Below are 23,112 nucleotides of genomic sequence, written 5' to 3' on the forward strand. Positions count from 1 at the left end.
ATAAAACAGTACATATGTAAATAAAATATAAAACAGTACATATACAAATCTCCAGGATGAATGTACAATAAAAAACTAAAGAATCAATTCATCAAGGTAATATGCATGTGTTACTTTGGCCGTAACTGTCAATATTTTCAGCCTATTATGCTCCCATTATGGCCAATATAATTGTTACACTGATTGATTTGAGCCGGATTACATCTAAAGGTTGTACTTACTAGACGTGGTCTAGGATCACACAATTTCACACTTTGAAGGACTCCTCTAAGAGGAACACAAGATGGCCTATTTATGTCTTGGAAATGACAATTAATGGATTCTCTAAAAGCCATCGTCTAGGTGAGACTGAGATCAAAAAGAGTTCAAGATGAAGTATCAGAGGAGAGGGGTTTGTAAGAAGTGACAAGAAAGAAAATCAAGGACGAGATAGAATAGGAGAGAGAAAGAACAAGGTGAATTAGAGATGGTCCTACCATCACCCAAAACACAACCTGAATTTTGTTGGATAGCAGTTGGATAAAGTTTAATTTGCTTATATGTTTCATTTTCCTATTCTTCATTGCCCCATCAACATGCCTATGATATTTGTACATAAAACCATTCTGTTTTCATTGCATACCTTATTTCAGACCTATTGATGTCACCACTTGGTCTCCGTGCCACTCCAAGCCTTACTCCACCTTTTAAACATAGGGGAACCCTTAAAATAAATTTTAGGTCTTCAGGGAACCCCTCCTATAATTACTATATCCACAGCTCACAGTACAATAGAATAGTGGTCAGTGGGAAGAATGCCTCTTACATTGCTGGCCAGTGAAAAGAATATCAATATAACTTATCTGAGAGGTACAAATTGCTCAAATAACCCCTAGCAATCTTTGCTAGAACCCTAGTTGGGAAACACCGCTTTAAGTTTTTGTAAGCTCTTCTGAAGCAGGGTCCTCTCCTCTTTTGTCGCTGTCTGTATCTGCCTGTCATTGGCAACCCCAATTTATTGTACAGCGCTGCCTATAATGTTGGTAGTCCTTAGCCCTAATTTAAGCTGTGGGCTGATTCTTGGGAGGAGGTATGAAAATACAAAAATGGCTTGGTGGGTAAAAGTCATCCTGGAGCAATGGGCATTTCTAGGATAACTATATTTACATGCATTCCATCCTAAGTAATGCCCAGATTTCATGCAGAGCCCCAGGATTGAAAGAACTGAAATCCAATGAATGCAAGTGGCCGGCCAGGGGCAGCCAGGCCATTAAGGGAAACGTCTAGATGATGCTGGATGTCCTCCAGCCAGGAAATGAGGCAGGTCCTATCTGACTTGCTGTAGCTTCCAATGTACTCTATTAGAAACTCATGTCTGTTGGTCACTTAGCTCATAGCTGTCTCAGGAACCATATAAGGCTAGGAAATGGACTAAACAAGACTGGACAGCCACCAGCCAGGAAACGAGGCAGGCTCTGATTTGCTGCAGTTTCTAATGAGAAGCTCACAGTGTGCAATGAAATCAGAATAAGTAATTTCAGTCCAGGAAAGGAACCCGTACAACTGTGTAAAACAAAAGGAAGGGTTGGAAGTCAGCTTTAAATAAAGAGGTACCAAAATCTGAAGGAAAATAGGAAACCACTATCTATGTAAAATTGGGTGTATCTAAACAAGCAAAATGCAAGGAGTGTTGACTTTTTTTACAATTGTATTGCCAACCAATTTGATTTAAGGAGGGGGGATAAGGGTATTAGATCAGTGTTTCTGTACCAGGGTTCTTCCAGAGGTTGCTAGGGGTTCCTTAAGCTATTTGTACCCCTCAGGTTAGTATAGGTGACACCAATGATCTCTTTGGCTATCTGTAAGGGTGAAATTCTTCCCAATTGTGAACAATGTAAGCGTTTTTCTTCCTACTGACCCCCACACTAATATACTGTGATCTCTGGATGTATTATTTTACAAGGGTTCCTTGAAGACCTGAAAGTTTTTTCAGGAGATCCTTTCTTTTAAAAATGTTGAGAATGGTGCATCTAAACTGCAATGAGTTGATTTTCTTAATTTTATCATTCTATATCAAAACTTGATTCTTGATTGGAGCAGAAATCCTATTTATATACTAGGAGTCACTTGGGAATACATAACCAAAGAATGACACGGCCAGAATGTACAAAGTAAGTCATAATTTTCAGACCAAAGTATAAATGCAGCTTTGCCCGATGGTCATTGTCCAAACACAGTGATCACTAGCCAAGAGCTGGTGTTATTATTTCTGGTGGCTTTCAGGACCATTAGAGCACAGATTATTCCTATCATCATAAAGGTCAATACAGTGTGAGCATATAGGAGTGTAGGAATGTAATCCTGAATGTTCCCTGCCATTTAAATATAGGAAGCAAAGTGACAGCCTGTCATTATTATTGATTTCTACAGCAACGTTTCAGTCAATGCTGTGCAAAGTGAGGGCAGACAGGGGCCACGGCAATCCTATTATCATATACACCGATTGGATATCATACTGTAATCAGGATGGGTAAAAAGATAAAGGCGGTTCTGCAGCAGTAATGTGTGGTTGGTGACAACTGGAAATGTCAATGTAAATCAGATAATGGAAGAAATATGGGGATTAGGTTTCTAAAAATACTGCAATTCGGAGAGGGTTAGTAAGGAACTTTTATTAATTTAAAGCTATTTTTGTAAACAGATATATACACATATATGGCTGTTGTACCTGACAAAGGATTTGTATTTTTTGTCCATTTATTCTGGAATTTACATATCTCTGTTGGACTGTAAAACCAAGCTGGTGACCTGACTTTTTCTTTTCTACATTTGAGCAAGAAAGCGAGGTCACCTCCCCACCCCGGTCTTTGTTTGGACAACAGCAGACCATTAATTTGGTACTCCGGATTTTCCTCCTGTTAATATGTTCTTTATTGAAAATTCTTCGGACTAATTACGCACTTTTCCGTCATTGCTCTGGATTTACTCTTCCTGATAGCAAGTGGCAACACAATGATTTCCTAAAGCTCTCCAAGACCTGAGAAGACTATCATGTGAGAATGTGGGTGATCCAGCAAACCTGAAATGGATATGGTCCAGGCTTAAAAACATTTGCTAACAAATAGCAAATGACTTTCATGAAACCCACCCCAAGGTTTGCTGGATCACCCAGAATCACAGATGAAGGTGTATCCTCTCCAGGTGTATCCTCTGTCCTCTTTATTAAATCAGGCCCAATATATGTCAACATGGCTGCTTGTATTCTTTATTTGATGCACACATGACAACACAGGAGCACAAGCAAGAGACAGTGGTCACCCTATAAGGTGTTTCAACAAGTTTTTTTATGTTTTATCATGAGTGCCCTTTAAATACAATCTATAGCAATTTTATTTTTTCTAAACTATATTGCAAAAAACTTATGGGTCCTAATATTGTCCTAAAGAACATGTCATGTTCACTCCCATGTTATCATTTTTGAGGAAATACCTTAAAATACATATTCTCGTAGTGAAAATGCCACTTCCTTCCTTCATACTGCAGCACCCAGTGCTGGCAGAGCTGAGTAACAGCCACACCCCTCAGCAATGTCATGTATTTCGGATAATAGGGAAGAGGGCACATATCTGACCAGGTCAGTTACAGCGTGATGATTACAGGTGGCACTGGGTCCAACTCTATTGGATTGCAAAGTCATACTTAGACTCCCTGTAATTAAATTGCCTACATCCCACTTTACCAAATTCAATGGAACTTAATCCAGGACATCGATTGCAACTTTAAACATTTATAGGACTAGCAAAATTTGCACATTACATATGCAGAATCTTTTTCCTGCTTAAAAGTGCTGAATAATGACTCAGATTGAATGCATGCGCAGGCTGCGCACACATGTCAAATGATTCCTCCTGCAGACGATCATGCTCCTTTTGGGTGAATGTTGGATGTGTACAGCTGTCTCCGATGTTAACCGTTTTATCCTGAATGAACATCAGCTCGCTGAACAGCGTTCCATTTAAAGGAAATAAAACTCTGCTTTAATAACGCATTCAGCGGCAGAAATGAAATTTTGCGGCAGGTTATTTGGAGGGGTTTCTTTTTTGGATCTGCGGCGGTGCCCAGCCTGGCCTTGACGCATTTGGACGGGTGATGGCGTCTGCAGGACACCAATTATGTGAGCGTTATTATGAATGTCCTGTGCGTTGGCAGGAAGCTTCACAAACAGCTGTGTCTGATCCCGTCCAACGCTTGTCACTGTGCCATTATTATGTGGATGGTTGGCTCGTCATTGACAACCATCTCCCTTTTATCTGACATCAGAAAATGAGTTTCTGTAACGGTGTTATAAACCGATCGCGCCTCGCTGCACATTTTATCTATTTGGTTCTTTCTATAAGATGGATAGAACTCCCTGCAGTCAGTAAAGAATGCAGACTGAATACGGTACCGAGAAAACAGCACAGGGCCGGAAATAATCTGGATGGATTGAGGCTACCAATATGGATCCCCTCCATCCACAGCCATGGTGGCCATATTACCTCCATTCACAAATGTTCATGAATATAGAACAGATCTAAATTCAAATATTTTATTAGCTTTGTTTGGGTAATGGATATTTAAAACCCATTCAATTTATTTTCACTTTCATCCTTAAAGAAAAAATCCCTTCAATATGAAGTTTAACTCTCTTTAGGGAGTCTCCATTGAAAGGCGGCCAATCTCATCCAGGCTCCCATGGAACCCCAAGGTTCCTCCAGGGCTTGCTATGGGTTCTTTGAACTGTGGCTGATTAACCTCTCATTTGATGACGCCGACCAGTTCTGGGGCCACCACCACTTGGTACAGCAAACGGAAGGATTCCAAGGATGTGGTTGTCTATAAAGGCTGTATTCATTAATATAAATAGACATTCTTTCCAAAAGCCATCAATATACGGGGCTTTTTCCCACTGGCGCCAACAACCCCACCCTAAACTGACAGGGGTTTCCCAAGACCTAAAAAATGATTTTAGGGTCCCTCCAGGTTAAAAAAAGGCTGCTCTAAGGTGTTACATTTTCAACTTCTCCAAGGTGTTACATTTTCAACTTCCCATCGCTTTCTCTACGGTCACCAAAACAAGTAAAGAGAATTAATTTACCCAGTGGGGTGCAGAGAGACAAAGGTTCTTCACCCTTACCATTTTGGCCAAAATTAAAGGAAAATTTTGATTTTAGATACAGTTGAATGGATATGCTGGCAGATATATGACCATACAAAGCAGCCTTTCTCAATCTTCTTAACATGAGAGACCCTTGAAATACCATCCAGGTAAAGACATTATGATATGCCCAGTTAATGGTACATTAGCCTGGTGGTTAATGGAATAAACATGGTTGACCAACTGAAAATATGCCACCCTTATAGACAGCCAAATAGATAATTGGTGTCAGTGGTAACTGACCCGAGAGGCACAAATTGCTCACTGCTCAACGAACCTCAAGCAGCCTCTGAAAGAACCCTGGGTTTCATAGAACGTTTGTTGAGAAACATTGATCTAGTACCCTGGAATAACCTAAGGCTCTTTTTTAATGGGAACAACTAATTTCTCAGCATTATTTCCCTAGATGAAAAACCCTGGTAAAGAATATGTCACTGCTTTTAAAAATGCTATCTACTTCATTGTCTCTGGCTTTGGAAACTTTGTCCTGAAACAAGAATGAAGCAAATGAAGCTCCCAATCTAAGGCAAACTTCAGTTTGATAACTTAGATGGTATTGAAGCTATTGTGTTTTTAATGGCAGCCAAGATGCCAAAAATGTTGGAAGGGTTCAGCCATGACAGACTCTATAAATCTCTCAGTACATAAAAAGGTTTTTATGAAAATATTTTCTAATTGAGCCAATCTTGTAATTTATTTAGTCTGTCGCAATTCATAGCCTGGAAGGTGACAACACTTTCTTTTTTGGAATACATCGGTGTCACCATTGATGCAGACCAATTGCAACTTCAACTCTGCTGCTAAACTCTCCAGTGGGTAGCCCTGTTTGGAGTTTGTGAAGTGTCCAGTTTCTGCTGTGCATGAAAACTACTCTGTATGCCACCCATATACATAGCCAATAAAATCATTGGAGGTCATTTAGAATGACTCGAGAGGTACAGATTGCTCATTGCTCAAGGAACCCCTAACAACATCTGGAGGAATCCTAGTTGAGAAACACTGTCTTAAGAGGAACTAAACTCAAAAATGCCTAAATTACAAAAAAAAATCCACTTACCTTCAATCCTGCAGCACAGTCGGAGGTGTCTTCCATCAGGTCCTGCGTCATCCCGGCATCTGTCCCCGAGCCGGCACGCTGGGCGCCGCCATCTTTCTCTCTTTTTCCTGGTTCTTCTTCCTAGGTCACCCAACCCAGGCGCAGGATCGGATGACATAGGTTGAAAAAAAAACATGCCGATCTCACTGCGTGAGAGATGTTTCTCTTTTCACGGAAAAGCTCCTCGGGCATGCGCATCTTGGGCATGCACAGAAGGAGCACCCAAGAGCCTCCCAGTATGCTTGACGTAGGTATCCCAGGAGACTTTATGCTCCCATTCATTCTTGATTGAATAGGCGGTGGTGCTGCACCCTTTTTTTTTTAAGTGTTGCACTTAAAAAACAAACAGAATTTTTACCTTACATAAAAGGGTTGTCTACCCTTCACTCAGAAAGTGACATTTCTGAGTTTAGATATGCTTTAAGGTTAACTGCAGATAGAAAATTATTTTGCGCCACTCATCAGTGGCAGTTCAGACATCCAAGGGACAACCTTATGCTAGTTCTCAATGAGTAAAATTATTGGTCATCAGCCCAACTCCCCGGTGCAGCCCAGAACAATCTCAGCAGCCAGTGGTAAGGAGACCACTGATGGTTGACAGGGTACTATTTATGTAACATAAAGCGTAAAAGTGCTTCCTTAAAGCATAACAAAAAAACAAAAACAAACCCAAGGAACACCATCAACAAAAATACTTTTTGATAAGGAACATATAATGCAAAAGTATATCTAATAAAAGTTCAATTGCTGCCTGTCAGTGCTTCCATATGTTAATCCGGTAATTAGCATTCTGTCGGCTATGGAACAAAGCGCCTTATACACCACATTCAGCGACAATTTGCAATTAGCTAGCCAGATGTGCTCCTCTTAATCAAAAGCCGCTCATGGGCACGGCCGCCACAAGGTGGCACCCACACAAAGCACCGATGTATTTACCCAAACCGGTGCTAACATTGCATACACAGCTACTCAGTGCTCAGCCTGCATTGCAGGGCCCACTGGGAGAACATTTATTAAGTATTAAACATTGGTGTCATTGAATGCACATGAGTTCAAACAAGGTCTGCTATTATGCTGGAAATTGGCTGGAAGGAAGTATTTAAAGGTAAATACAGTGTGTCTTCTGCAAGACGATATTTTGATGTATTACTGTAACATTAACCTGAAATGAAATTTTACATCACTATTAAATTGGCACTTTCTTGCTGTTCCCTTTTTAGATTACTGTATTTTGTGCACAGAGTTGCATTTGCTCCAAGCTACTATATATATATATATATAAATATGTAAAGCTTTTCCTGCTTAATGACAAGAAAGATGTGTTCAGTTCTTCTTATGGTGCTGGTCATACAATTTCATGCTTTCAATCTAAATGATAAAAAATGTGGGTGTCAAATGAAAATTCCCTTATAGGTGGCACTTATCTGGATGCATTCATTTCCTATTCCATTTAGTCATGGAGACTTGAAAATAGTTGAAGTCTGAAATCAAATTACCCAGCTGGTGAATGTATGCACAGCCAAAAGCTAAACATATGATTGTACAATCCACTTTAAATCTGCCATAGAAGCGTCAGCTTGTTTGGATTCCATCTGATGAATTAATTTGGTCATTCTAATGTAGATTGTAAAACGTATGAACAGCTTCAGGGCCGTGTCACCCTGGTGATTTCCCTGCTGGTGACACCTCACTGGATTGAAGCTGCCACCCTCCCTATTGATGTCGCATTCTCTTAGGATGAATTGCTGCAGAGTATTGATCGTTGGCAAGGGTGCAGTGATGGAAAGCATTGTCATTAATTTGACAGGGATTGAGCAACAGTATAGGGGAAAGTGAAATGAGTCCTAGGCTGGATTCACACTTATGAACTCGAATTGCATTTTTTAGGGTCATCGTGATGCAATGACATTCATACCAATGCTTTTATAACATGCTTAGCCCTGCAAATCACAGGTACACTTTAGCACTGCATGCCCTGTGCCTAGGTTCTATTGTGCCTATAGTCTTATAGATGTATACCTGCACTGACTGCTTCTTGGAATGAGATCCCTTGATGGAGGGGAAGCTGAACCTGAGGACCTGCAGTGCAAGGATCTACCTGCTTCTGTTTCCTTCATTCTGCATATATATGTTTTGTCCACCTCCCTAGTTTTCTTGATCATTACCCCACCAGTCATAAAAGCGGAAACTCTAACATAAGGAAGCAAGCCCTGTCTTTATCAAGATGGCTGCATCTCCACAGAGAAAGATGAATGGTAAAGCTGCATACACACCTGCAATTTTTCGTGAAAGATCCTTTCCAACGAGAAAAGACTGCACGATGCATGAACGATGCTGTACATACAGCACCGTTCATGCTCTATGGAGAGGGGAGGGGGAGAGCGACGGAGCGGCACCCTGCTGCGCGCTCTCCCCTTCCCTTTCATTAGGATAGGTCGTCGTCCATCGTCCATGGATCCGCCAGGACGGTCGTTGGACGATGGAACTGTACGATGACGACGACCGACTGTACACACGGCAGATTTTCGCCCGATAATTGGCCGATACCGATTATCGGGCGAGAAAAATTTGCCGTGTGTACGCAGCTTAAGTCAGTACATGATAAAGATCAGCTGCCAGGAGTCTATAGGCAATACTGCCAGTTAGCATTTGTGCTTGCTTGTTTTGTGCACAGCTTCTACAGCTCAGGTCCTCTTTAAAGTAATAATGCTCTTTCACTCTGAACTATGCATGTGAAAATTTGTTTTTGCAGCTTTTTAAAAAATGCCAATATGTTGGGTTACCTATGTTAAAGAGGAGTTCTCTTTCTAGCAATATGGTCTGAAACTTCACAGCAATGGGCCATTCGTTAAAACTCTCTGAGACTGGAGAAGAAAGACTATCATGGTAAAACCTGAGTGATCCAGCAAACGTGGAATAGATCTGATACAGGATTGAAAACATTTACTAACTATAAACAATTACGTTTGAAGAAATTTATTCCAGGTTTGATGGATCACCCAGTTTCTCTAGTCTTGTAGAGCTTTAATAAACCAGTCCCGATGTGTGTACAATCCTGCTCTGCTGCAAACATTTGTGTTGGAAACCATTAGAGGGTGCTGCTGAGAGATGGGGTAACATGCTTGCACTGAGGCTGAATGCCTCCTAAAAGCTCAGTGAGGTTGCCAACCATGCTGCTTGTAATTGTTGTCATCTTCATAAAGGGTAACCCATTGGCATTTTGACAACAGCTGGAGAAACATGCACAAATGCAGTATTTATCTCACAATGTAAATGGGAAGCTGTCATGCACCGAATGGATTCTACAACTCGCATATTGTTACTGACAGAAGAAATGGCAGCATTTTATGCTTTGTAAGAATTAGCGGCGTTGACGTGCTTATTTACTTTCATGCATACTTAACGATTTGCACACTCCTATAACCCCAGGGCTTAACTTTCTCCAAAACCTCAAGGGGTTCCAAGCTGAAGAATCTCATTTCCACATGAACCTTTCAGGAACTAATTAATTCCATTCAGCTCCATTCTCCCCAACCTCATTAACACCTCTGTTTTTGGAAATGGTTTTCTATCCATTTGTTTGTGTAAGTGTTGATAATTCAAATGGCTAAAAAAAAAGAAAAGAAAAAAGCTGATGTCCTATTTAATCTTAGAATTGACTATTCTTAGCCCAGCACTGGAAACCTGGAGAGATGTCGGCCACTGTCATTGCTGGGCACAGAAGAGAAGAGCAAGAACAGAACATCATACAGTAGCTGTTGTCCCCGAAAATGGTTTTAGTGATGGCCTACCTGCCTCAGAGAACTTGAAATAGTAAGGAACAGGTCAGATCATGTGACCTCTGATCACATATCATTTTTATGTTCATCATCCCCTTTTATATTTTCAGTCTAAAACAGGGATCTCCAACCCCCGGTACATTGGTGGGCCAAGGCAGTCTGACAGCTGGGCCGTGAGAGCACAGAGCGCTGGTCCGCGGCTCTGGCTGGTGCAGGAGAGGGACGCCGCTGGGGGGGCGCACTGGGCAGAGCGGAGGACCATGTCTCCTGGATTGTAGGCTCAGGGCGGTGGGCGGGTTGTGTCTCAGGCTCAGACCTGCGATCGACGAGTGGGCGAGTTCTGGCATCATGACGTCACTCTGGGGGAAGTTTCCTCTCTTTTAAATGATACACGGCATAGATTTAGTGGTCCATGAGCTCCAAAAGGTTGGGGACCACTGGTCTATAAGACACATTCCATTATCCAAGTCCATATGTGCAGCAAAGTTCATCCACTGCAAATAAGGATTCACTTTTTATTATACTTTATTGTAGTGATTTTTGCATGTAGGAAGATTTATTACATAGACCTTGATTTTAAGTGCAAGGTCTGCTTTTGGTCAAACTGTAAATGGGCCCATCATTGGGATTAATTGTACAACATTATGTAGAAGCTACAGGGCACTGTGGCGGGATCTGTTGGCAGAGGCCTAGCCTAGCACTGAGTCTCACCTGTTACTGTTGAACTAAGGTTTCAGATTCCAAATCCCAAGGATTGGTGGCCATTGAATCCCAGCAATAGGGACATCAATGGTTCAGTTCTGAAGCCTGGAGTAAAGCGATCATCAGGATATATGCATTGTTTCATAAATCTTACTGTACATGCAAGCTTTAAATGTTGAATGGAGTCACCATTTTTAAAATGACTAAAGCTGATGGGTTTTCTATAATACCACAACCTAATTTCATTCAGTACCCATAGCCTCAATCAGAAATATGGGAGGCTTCACAGGTTGATTCAAAATATTACCATTCAAATGCTCCCCAACATTAAAGCAAAAATAAAATGAAAAACACCTTACTAAAGTTTACTGCACCAATCTGGTCCCAGAGACCTTACCCTCATTACACCCCAATGGTGACCCTGTTGTTACAAAAAAAGCAATCATACCAATCATAACAATGCAAATACACTTAAGTTAACAAGAAATTCTGGTTGAGCTATGGACCTCTTTATACAATATGCTTTTAAACCAAAATCAGCACAAGAGAGAAAAATATTTTTGGACAAAATTTATAAAAGAAAAATCCATTCCACATATAGTTTTGTAGTTTTGTTAAAGGCTTTTTTTTATAAAGAATAGAAAGTGCAGGAGGTAAAGACACCTAAAGGGTGCTTTAGCTCACTTTTCGGACAACATAATACAGACATTTCTGTTTCTGGTGACAAATTGCCATCAGCAATATCACCAAGTGGAGGCTTTCCATACCCTAATGGATTGGCCATGGACGCTGCCAAACCTCACTGGCTAATGAAGCCAAATCTCATGCTCTGTTAGTAAGAAAGCAATACCATGGCATCAAAAAAGTAGACTGTTGGCAATTTTGTAGCTGCCCAGTTGTTGCCAGTGACAGGAGTGTGCATTAGACGCCCTCCTTTTCCTTACTACCCAAACGCCCTTTACTTTTCCTTTGTAATGGCAGGCATAGACAACCCATCCCTTGGTCTGGGCACTGTTATTTTGGGCTAAGGCAGGGCATGTCTAAGCCTATGACATCATCTTTTAGAAAGTTGGTATCTGCCCACAATTTTCAGAAACCCTGGCAGAGCTCTGGTACCACTTATCGCCTTCTTTTATATTATTGGTTTTACGTTTTCAGTGTCCACTACGTGTTTTCTTAAAGGCATTAAAATCATAGACCTGTCATATTTTAATTAGAAATAGAAAAATGTAAACTAAATGGAAAAAAAGACAAAAAATCAACATACAAAAAATTGTAATTGCTGAAAAAAACGCATACAACTGCAAGCACTTTCTAATAGTTACCCAGTTCTGATTCCTATATTACCAGAGGAATTCCATTTTCTGTCTTGCAGGAAAGCAAGAACCTAAATCCCCCAATATACATAAAGCTGTGAAGATATAAACCAACACTTGCCATGCATGCAGTGCATTGGGATGCAGCGGTGGCACTGGGACTTGCGCTCATTTCTAGGTTTTATCACTGTCGTATTTGGTGAAGTGCGCTGTTACTGGTGTGACAACACGTATCACAGGGGCAACCTGCCACTATCTGCACCGGCTCTCCCTGCAGACTGCACATCTCACGCATCCAACAAATAGGATTTGCCCTGAAGAAGCATTGAGATCTTGAACTTGTTAAAAAATAATCAGCATCCTGTGACTGCAAATCTCCTGGCTGCAGATGTTAATGTTAGCAGTGCTTGTCACTATAATACTGCAGGTGTTGGAACTGGAGGGCAGGCTAGTACTTGACAACAGTATAAAATACGTTGTGCTCCTAAGGAAGAGAAGAAACCGAGCAATGAAAACTTAAAGGGAACCTGTTGGCAAACCTTTAAAGCTAAAAGTATTTCCTAAAGGAAGGCCAGATCAAAATCTGATCTTTTCAAAAAACATTTCTGTGCCCCTCTGATACTGTGTGTCTATGAAAATGTAACCACCTCTACAGTTTCCATATCTAATAAGAGCACCTACCCCAATACCCAGTAAGGTAGATATTTTTAGGATAGTGGGATAAGTGAATGTGAGCAATTCATGTGCTTCCTAGACCCCCTGGAGCTAAGCCACACATTTCTGGCACCCTACTCTCCAATATAATTGGCCTAAGGCTATGTACACACTTCAAATGATTCTCGTCCATTTATCGTTTCAGGGCTAGTATCGGACGAGAATCTGACGTGTGTACAGGGCTTGTCTGACGACGTCCTGGGCAGATCCACGTACGACCAACCACCATAATGAAAGTGAAGGGGAGAGAGCACAGTGGGGTGCCGCTCCGTCATTCTCCTCCTCCCCTATCCATGAAGCAGTACAGTGATGTATGTACAGCACTCGTTCATTCGTCTTTCAGTCTTTTGTCGTTGGAACGAATTATGAAAGATTCCAATGACAAAAGACTAATGTGTGTATGTAGCTAAACTGGTTAACAGGTTGGGGTGTCTTCACTTCCAGAATGGGGCAAATCATAGAAATTTACCCTATAAAATAGGGTGGACACAGGATTATTGGGGCACATATAAGATTGTAAGGCTAAATAAAAAATAATGGCAGGTACCTTGTAGAGGTATTGTTCATTTTTTAATTGTATTTTTTATCTTTATGCTGCAAAATTGTCTGGGCAATTATGTGCAGAATCGTGCAGGAATAACTATTGATCTGGGATTTTTTGCAAACACTTTTTAAACCACTTAAAAAAAAAAGGTTATTATTGAAAAAAATGAGTCTATCTTTCTCCTCTTTTCAGAGGTTTGCCTATGGCATCACCGTCATGCTTTTTTCAGGTGCTACCTAGTCACCTCCATTTTTAGGTAGTTGCAGGAAGTTTCAGGTGTTTTAGAAGACTGAAAAGGATTTTAAAAAATGACTGAAACAGCTATAAAAAATCTGCTGGCAGACACTTAAAAAACAATGGATAAAAGTGGTTTTAATTCAAGTTTGTTCCAATTACTAAACACTCAAGTAAAGCCAATTACAAAACACTAAAGACAATTATAGCCTATAGAATGTGTTTCATGAACAATGCAAAGACAAAAAAGCACTGCTAAACTAGTATAGACAGCATAGATGTTAACTAACTGACACCACTGCCTGTAAATCATTTTACTAGTCAATGAGGTCCAAAAAAACAAAAAATAGGCGGGGGGGCTAGAAAAGGGCTCAGTGCAGCTTGAACAAAAGCTGAGATCTGCATACAGCTTCAGCTGCTTGTAACTTTAGATCCACTAACTGTTTTAAAATGCAATTTTTGATAAAGCTTTTCTCTGTGTTTTTCTTTTTGTATCATATTACTGCTGTGATATATTTATAGCTTCAGCTAAGAATAATTTTTTTTTTTATTTTCTGAACAAAAACCCCTGTTCTTGTCCACTGTCAGGTCAATTTTGTAAAACCCTTATGTGTATAAACATATTTAGTATTTACTTACATTTTTTTTATTGCTTGGGCATTAAATCTGACAGTCATTTGACATTACCGTATACTATGTGAATAGCTATGTACATGCATCTGTTTGTATGCTGCTAATATTAAAAAGATGACTATGAACCAAATTAATCAACAATGCTCAGACTGGAGAATAAATGTACACTATGGGTACACTGCAGCCTCTGCAGACATTCCTTGGAAGTCAATCTTGTGGGGGAAACATATCATCATTTGGATCATCCTTAATGATTGCTATTGTTCCCCCAGGGACATCTGCAAATGTGATATACATACATACTCAATGAACAGAGCAGAGACTGGAAGATAAATCTCTTTGGTCCTCCATGGCGCTCACGAGTTCCTCCCTCCAACCTTCACGGTGCTACATAGAGGTCGGAGGCTGAAACCACCAAGGGCAGAAGGATCAGAAGATCAACCGTCCTGGAAATGTTGGTTTTTCAGATGCTTTAGGGCAGGGGTCAGTAATTTTTTTGGCTACTAGGCCATTTTAGGAGGTCAAGAAGACACACTAGGCCAAACTCTCTCTCTCGAGTCCCGCGCTTATGGTTCTGCCCCCCACCAGGAACGGGAATCCCTCTCCTCCACAATGCATACGGAGGAGAGAGAATGTCTCCTTACCCCCGAATGTGGCTCCGGAGCCGTGGGTTGCCCACCCCTGCCAGATTGGCTAGGAAGGTGTAAGGCCGGAACAAACTACTGGCTAGGCCGTATCTGGCCTAAAGGCTGGAGTTTGCCAACCCCTGCTTTAGGGGAACAGTTCAGGCAAGGTATTTTTTACAAATTTAAATTTAAAAATTACATCTTAATATTTATTTTAGCCACATTTAATGCCCAACTCTAGGCTAATCCAATCCAATCATCAAACCTCATTAATGCCCCCTTAATGTATTCAAAAATAGTTATTATGCTGGGTTGTAAATATATGTGCAATTTTTAGACTATTGTATCTTATCACAAAGTCTGATCGGATCCTATGCTTGTGGCCCCAGCTGCATATTATTAGATACAGATATTAGATACAGAATTAGACAGATATTAGATACAGAATGTGCCATGTAATCAGAGAAATTTTGGGTCCCAAGTCTAAAAGTTACAGCATACCAAGCTCTTTTGATTGGTGCCCAGTACAGAAGTTCCCCTTGTCCCACTATGCTGGCGGCCCGCAAAGTAATGCCCATTTGTGAGGCCACTTCCAGCATGAGAACACTCCTTTCATTACAAGACCATCCTGGATAGCAAAAAGCATGTCCAGACCCTAGGAAAGGAGCTGGGTGATCCTGGATCCTCCTAAAGAAATTCTAACTTTATCTTATACTTCTTATAATTGGGAAAAGTTTATAACAGGTCTACTTTAAACTTTAAATCGACAGCTTGCTTTTTGAAACTTTGCAGTCATTTTTAAAACCAGAAGAACAGTCTGTACAGGGATGCAATAATGTAATTGGAAGTAGAGTAATTTGCTTACCCATCCGGGTCTTGAAAATTTACATTCACTCTCTTTGCGGAACCCAGGAGCTCTGTGATAATAAAAAAAGAAAAGATACGATTGAGAACAGCTGTATCGCTCAATCAGTGATTCATCAAACAGCCTCAGATACAGAACACCTGCACAGCAGCCACAAAATAATGGAAGTCTTTTATATATTTACTTAAAGCTTCAAAGTTGCTAAAACTTGAAAAATGATAATAAAACTAGCACACAGAAAAAAATACGGAAATACAAAGACAAATATGTGGCTGTGTATGCGTAAACCTCCTACAGACCAGCAACAATGCTTTATATGCTGTATTTGCTTGCTGCAATATCACGTGTGCCCAATGGTTGCCTGGTTATACACAGTTCTCTCTGCTAATGAGAACCAATTATAACAGATGTTATGGGCAGATTCACATTGTTGGGCAGCATTAATGAACAGGCATTAAGATGTATTATTATGGGATTCCATGTGCTAAGGCAGAAGATGTGCAGGTTTCAAGGTACTTTTATTTTTGCTTAATGCACCTCAATGGAATGCACAGATGGTTCACAGCTATAAAAGTGTTGCAGTGACATTCACAACTAAAGGTAGTGCCATGCGTTAACTTGGTTAACATGTATAAGGAATTTGCCTTAAGGCATTTTCATTGCTGTCTTCAAGGTAGTTATCTGGTTGTTGTGTTCATCCTTTGGCTTTAGTCTGTAGTTAACCAGGATCCCCGATGCATTGCCTACATAGTTTTCCCAGATCAGTGATTTATTATGAACTATAAAACTGAAAATGCTCTTTCAGTTTAAATGTTCTTTGGCACAGTGGCTCAGTGGTTAGCGCTCCAGTCTTCGCAGCGCTGGGTCCCAGGCTCAAATCCCAGCCAGGACTCTATCTGCATGGAGTTTTCTGGTTCTCCCCGTGTTTGTGTGGGTTTCCACCGGGTACTCCGGTTTCCTCCCACATTCCAAAACCATGCAGTTAGGTTAATTGGCTTCCCCACTTAATTGACTTTAGATTTTAATAGTGACATATGACTACGGTAGGGACATTGGATTGTGAGCTCCTTTGAGGGACAGCTAGTGACATGACTATGGACTTTATATAGTGCTGTGTAACATGTAACTGTGTCGCAGTTATATCAATACTGTGTAATAATATGTAGCTAAACTTGTGTGAGCATGACCATTTAGAAGTCTATACCTCTGTGACAGGTTTTCTTTACATGCCAATGGAATGCTCTATTTTGCTATAATATACTGAGAGAATTTAAAAGAATAGGAGCTGCCATTGCTGACCACTGACTTGCACCTGTTTGATGCAGACTGGTGATAATAATAAATGATGGAAGGTTGATAAAAGGACAATCAGCAATGGTTACTGACAGTATTGCAAAGTTCCTTTAAAAAGTGGCCATACGATTCCTGCTAACTGCAAATTATGCAACTGCTTAGTTTTCTAAAATGACAGGTAATGCAAGAAGGGTGTTGGAAAATATCTAAAAAATGATCAGCCTGTTCTCGGTAAACGAAGAAGTACATGACCTTTCCCAAATACCATTTATCGGTCAAATCAAAAAATCATGGAGGCACCCAGGTGCATATAATAGATTTTAGATAAGAAGTAGTGTGTCACTGTAGTGAAACATTTTATTCTACCCATCCTTGAAGCACACAAAATAAATGGCTTGAAAAATATACCCTTGGACTAGAAACCTTTGGTTTGTCCAAGCACAGCAACCCCAGACAGGTCCAGATTTATAGTTCCACCCCCTACCAGACCAACTGTCCTGTGCCATCATTGGCTACCCTTGACACGACACTAACAGAGCCAGACAACATAGCCATGCCAAATGCCCCAGAATGGAAAGGCTTAAAGGGAAAAGGAAAGGGACAGGCAATGTTCCTTCTGTAATAACTTTTCTTTCCTGCCTGATTGCTGCCTAGCTGTCAAAGTTTGCTGAACTGCACATGGTGGAATTACATCCTGGCATGGCAAAGCAAGATGGCCAAAGATCGGAAGGTGGAAGAATAGAAGAAGGAAGATACGATGACCTAGGATGGAACAGGGATAGGTGAGTAACATTAGTTTAGCTCTGCTTTGAACATACAGTATGCCAGTTTTGCATTGGTGCCCCTTAAACCAATAACTAGAAGATGGCAGTTTGCTTCTAGCTGTACAAACCCAGTGAACAAAGGATGTCTAGATAGCTATGTGCCACCCCTAAGCTGGGGTATGCAGTATGTTTGCTATTCCAAAATATAGCCCTGTAGACAGATTGACAAAAGGAAAGTGTTGGGGGCCTTAAAGCGCTTTTGGGAAGAAGAGAAATCTCAGAAGAAGTGTACACAATATAGCCTATGGGCAACCTTACTAGAAACTTTCTTCAAGCTAAGAAACACATTTTGCCAAGAATGTGTTTAAATGTTCCTTCACTGCCAAGACTAAGCCTATACACTCATCCAATAATGTTTACACTGGCAAAAAAATGCAAAGGAAATTAGAAAAATATGTGGGTTAGGGTTCCTTTTAAAAAACACCAATCTACCGTATGGTAAATTGACAGCCTCCATCTTCTTATTATAAAGCCGACATAAGGACTGGGTAGATGTGGAAAGTTAAGAGCTAAATGGTGATATGCCTCTAGATGACGAGATGAAGTCATGACACATATCCCTTCATGTTCATCTCTGTCAGATCAGAGTGACATATAAACTGGAGGAAATATGGCTCAGCCAGCTTGCATAGGAAACACACAAGGCCTTCCAGATGGGGCGGAAAAGTGTCTGAGTTGCCCGTATTAGCCAAATGAGAAGGCTAGAAATTGAGAGGGCCAATCTCTTGTCATAGTCATTAAATGAGCAAACACTATTTATATCAAGCTACAATACTTTGTGTGCTACCATACTGTGTTTGGCCATTGTATAGGCAAGCAAGACAAAGTGGTTGTAGTGAGTTATATTTGTGCATTGAGCTTTAAATGGCTCCTAAAAAAGTGGGTCCTTTAAATGGTTCCTTTAAAAAGCTCCTTTTAACAATCATTGAGCTGTTTTGATATGAGCCTCGTTACAATATGTTGTCTAGTCTCTTCTTTTCCAAGATAGTCAGGAATGGATGGGCAGGTATACAAATCCTTTAGCAGGTAAAACCGCTCAGATAGGTAAAGAGCAGATGGTAGGTCTATAAATGCGTCCATTAGCCCTAAAGATAACTCCAAAGTTTCACACAATGGAGTACTTCTGTTTCTTAACACTCCACATCAACCTACATGAATGCAACATTTCATTCCAACTATCCTTGAAGCACCCAAAACAAGATGGCTTGTTGTCTTTGGACTTCTATAATGAAAAAAGTACTCTTGGACTCTGAAACCTTTGGGGACACTCTTGTTTCTCCTATACCTACATGTCCAAGCACAGCTACCCCATTACGCATCAGACAGAGCGGGCCAGATTTATATTTCTACCCCCTACTAGACCAATTGTCTTGTGCCATTGTTGGCTGGCCTTGATATAGCACTAACAGGGCCAGACAACATAGGCATGCCAGGCACCCGTGGTCTCCTCTTTTCCAAGATAAAGTCAGGAATAGATGGGCAGGTATACAAATCCTTTAGGTAAAGTAGCTATTATAGGTAAAAAGCAGCTGGCAGGACTATAAATTAGTCCATTAGCTCTAAAGTGTAACTCTTATAATGCAGGAAGGTTCAGACAATGGAGTACTTCTGTTTCTGAACACTCCACTTTTTAACACTAATATAGATACAACTGACAGGACAACTAAATCATGCTTCCTATTGAATGTTCAATCCCACTACCAAACAACAGAGTTACATTCCGGCTCTGAGTGACAATGACGCACACGCTCCTCTTTCAGCGTGTGCTTTGATTATAAAGATGGGATTGATGATGGATCACGTTCCTGGTACATGGAAACCTTCCTCCCTGGAAAATTCACTCAAGATACCTCATTAAAGGAACGGTATCAAAAACATATGCTATTATATGAAAGGGAAATTGATCAGCCGCCTACTCCTCTTGATTTGTAGCTTTTATAGATCTGGCCTAGTAAATGTTTGCCTGGGGTAATGTACTTGTGTAGGCACGCCTGTCGTTCGGGCGGAATGGGGCCATTTTCTGAGCAGGAGATGTATTGTACTAGTCAACGTTTTAAACAGGACTGCGCATTTAAAGAGCCACATGGGGAAGTGACATCAATCAGAATGGTGCTTATGTGATTAAGAAAATGCTATAGATTGGGCTTGATTTAATAAAGATCTCCAAGGCTGGAGAGGATTCTCTTTCATCAATGAACCTGGTTGATCCAGAAAATGGAATGGATCTGGTCCAGGACTGAAAAAATTTGCTAACAAAGCAAGTAAATTTTAAAAATTCCATTCCAGGTTTGCTGGATCACCCAGCTTCACTAATGAAAGTGTATCCTCTCCAGCCTTGGAGAGCTTTAATAAATCAGACTCATTGTTGGATTCTCCTGTTCCGAGGCATTGGAGTGAGGTCAGACAGAATTCAGATCTTGAACAAAAGAACCCCATTGTTAAGAATTTTCTCGGGTCAAAGACCATGGCAAGTATGACTTGGGCAAGTAAGGTCCAAAACAAAAATTGGAGATATTTTGCAGACAGGTAACATTTTTTAAAGAATGTTGAGGTTTTTGTGAAGAACTGACCTGACTTGGGTAAATCAAATGGAGTCACAATTCCACAGAACTGCCATGCCAGCCCCACCAAACCATTACTTCCCCAACTTATGGCCATAGCAACCTTTTATTATAAAACAGTGGTCGAAAACCTTTTCAGACCACTAAATTTACTTTTGGGCTTTGGACTGCGCATGCACGGGGAGCCGAGTGTCACTGGAAGGGGAAGAGACACAACCTGCCCACTTCCCTGAGCCTGTGATCCATACGGAGGACATGGTCTGCAGCTCTGCTTGTGCGCCCTCCGAGCGGGGCGCTTCTCCTGACCCCACTGGGGAGTGCACAGACGAGAACTGTGGACCACCAAAATGTTCTTGCGGACCACCAGTTGGCGACCGCCGTTATAAAACGTTGTAACAAATGGCAAAACTCAGGTCATAGGTTCTTTGTAGGCACCTCAGTTTCAATCCAAATACTGTATGTGCAGCATCCAACTCCAACTCCTTTAGCCAGGCCGTCAGCTACAACACTCCTCCTCTGAGATGATACTGAACCATATTTATATCCATAGTAAGTCATTCCATAAAGACCAACAAACCGTTGTCATTCCGAGGATAGGTTTCTTACCAACTTTTTCCACCAAGATGACCACCATCAGAAAACATACACAAAGCTTTTTTAACATACAGCTCATACAATAACAAACACATGGAGAGAAGCTTCTTCAGTGCCATGTGGTCTCCAAATGAAGTTTCTTCAGTCAAACCCCAAAATCCCAACTCCGCAATTCTGATCCTACCTATCTAGTAAGTGCCCCTTCCTGTAATACCACTCCTGGAGAAAAAAAAAGTACGTCAGCCTGGGGTGATGTACTTCTTTAGCTCTCCCATGCCATGACCTCCCTTTTATAGTTCATGACTTCCTCCCCTCTACCTCAGGGTTTCCTTTTTAATTCCTGCCCTTGGATTTGCTTATTCTTCCTATAGGATTCACAATTGGGTCACGTACTAGGCTGCAATTCAGCAAGTCTGCCGCTGAAAGGAAAGTAGGCAGAAGTAATCATGTGCAGCATGGATTTCAACAGCTTCTTATTAACACGATAACCAGCATTTTAATTAGACCAAAGTTGGATTTGTCCCGTGAACCCTTATCACAATGTGTTTATTGTTCCATATCATTGTATGTGAAATCATGGAGGTAAAACTTTCCCCTGTGTTATGAACACTTTATAATTTGTAAAACTATCATTTAGATTAATTGTATATAATTATTCTATTATAATATTGTATATAATTATAATTTTTTTTATACTTTTATGTTTTATATATATTTTTATTATCATTTAGGTTATTTGTATTAAAATACTTTTCAAATTTTTTATATTTTTTTATCATTTAGATTAATTGTACTATAATTATTTTATATTTTTTATGTGTTATATATTTTATTATAATTTCAATCAATTTTACTATAATTCATTTCTAATTTTATGTTTTATATAGATTTTTATTATTATTTAAATTAATTTTTTTTAGATTTTTTATGTTTTATATATTTTTATTATCATTTCGATTATTTGTATTATAATTCTTTTATTTATTTTTTTGTTTTATATACGTTTTAATATAATTTAGATTAATTGTATTATAATTCTTTTCAAATTTTTTAGTTTTATATATATTTTTATTATATTCTAACTTTAGGTATTGAGCTTTCTTAACAACCGATGCTCTTTTCCCCAGTAGGTAAGGGGAGACTGGAAAACATAAGAAAGGTAACCTACAGCTCCACCTTCTGGCTGCCTCTAAAGTTACCAAAAATTCATATGCATCATATGATAGAAAACAGCAAAATATATATTTTAATCCTGATTTAATTAAATAAAGAAAAGTATTACAGAACTACTATCCATTACCCAACCTGTGGAAGCAGTTTTGCCCAAAGATCGGCCTTGAAAATGAACATGTAAAAGTCCAAGTGTGTGAGTCCTTCCTATTGGTCAGTGAAAACGACCCATAAAAAGAATATGGAGATGAAGAAGGGTGAGTCCAAGCTACACTTTTGCTAGGCTTTGCTTATAATTTTCGCTGTATATAACTTTGGATCTACTGAACATTAAAAGCTTTAAAGCAGGACTAAATCCGTGTTACTCACCTGTCCCCGTTCCCTCGCAGGATGCCACCTTCTTCTCCTCTGGGAGATGATTTTTAGCCATCTTGATTGGCTGGGCCGGGATGATGTAAACTCGTACAAGTGTGCTGAGTGGTTCTTTCATTCCTGGCACACACAGGGGAACCCGGGAATGCCGGTAAACCTGGGAACCAAAGCTGACCTGCACATATACAGCTTTTTGCAAGAAACCCAATCTTATCCGGCAGGTAGGAGGGATTATTGCAGAAGGGACATCGCCTTTCCCTTTCTGCAATAATGTCTGGCCTGAACATGGATTCCTAAAAGTGGAACTTTAGTTCTGCTTCTACTGAACCTGTTTATGAATTTTATTTTTCACAATGTCATTTATCCAAGATTAGTATAAATACAAGCTTAGTATAAATACCAAAAATGGTTGTGTTTTGCAGCTCATAAGTGTGAATCAACCTCAACACCTCTAAATGGGAAAAAAAGGTAGGAATATTGTAACAATAAGTGGGAGGAACCGCTGTTCTGTACAATATACAGCCTCCATTCACATTCTGCCTGCTCTACAAATGCAATCATACAGCTCCCTATTAAAAGGGTGACTCATTGCCATCCTCTTTCTTGTCAGGGT

At 40.2% G+C, this 23,112-nt stretch overlaps 1 protein-coding gene across 1 annotated transcript in view; it reads right to left on the bottom strand.

Moving 5' to 3' along the window:
• The window catches only part of CASKIN1 (CASK interacting protein 1), a 156,729-nt gene that overhangs the window by 55,704 nt on the left and 77,913 nt on the right, over window positions 1-23,112 (bottom strand). The window contains 1 exon segment of the mRNA XM_072417505.1: window positions 15,686-15,737. Coding sequence (XP_072273606.1) covers window positions 15,686-15,737 — 52 coding nt within the window.

This window comes from Pyxicephalus adspersus, chromosome 7 (assembly GCF_032062135.1).
Source record: "Pyxicephalus adspersus chromosome 7, UCB_Pads_2.0, whole genome shotgun sequence".
Classification (NCBI taxonomy): Eukaryota; Metazoa; Chordata; class Amphibia; order Anura; family Pyxicephalidae; genus Pyxicephalus; species Pyxicephalus adspersus.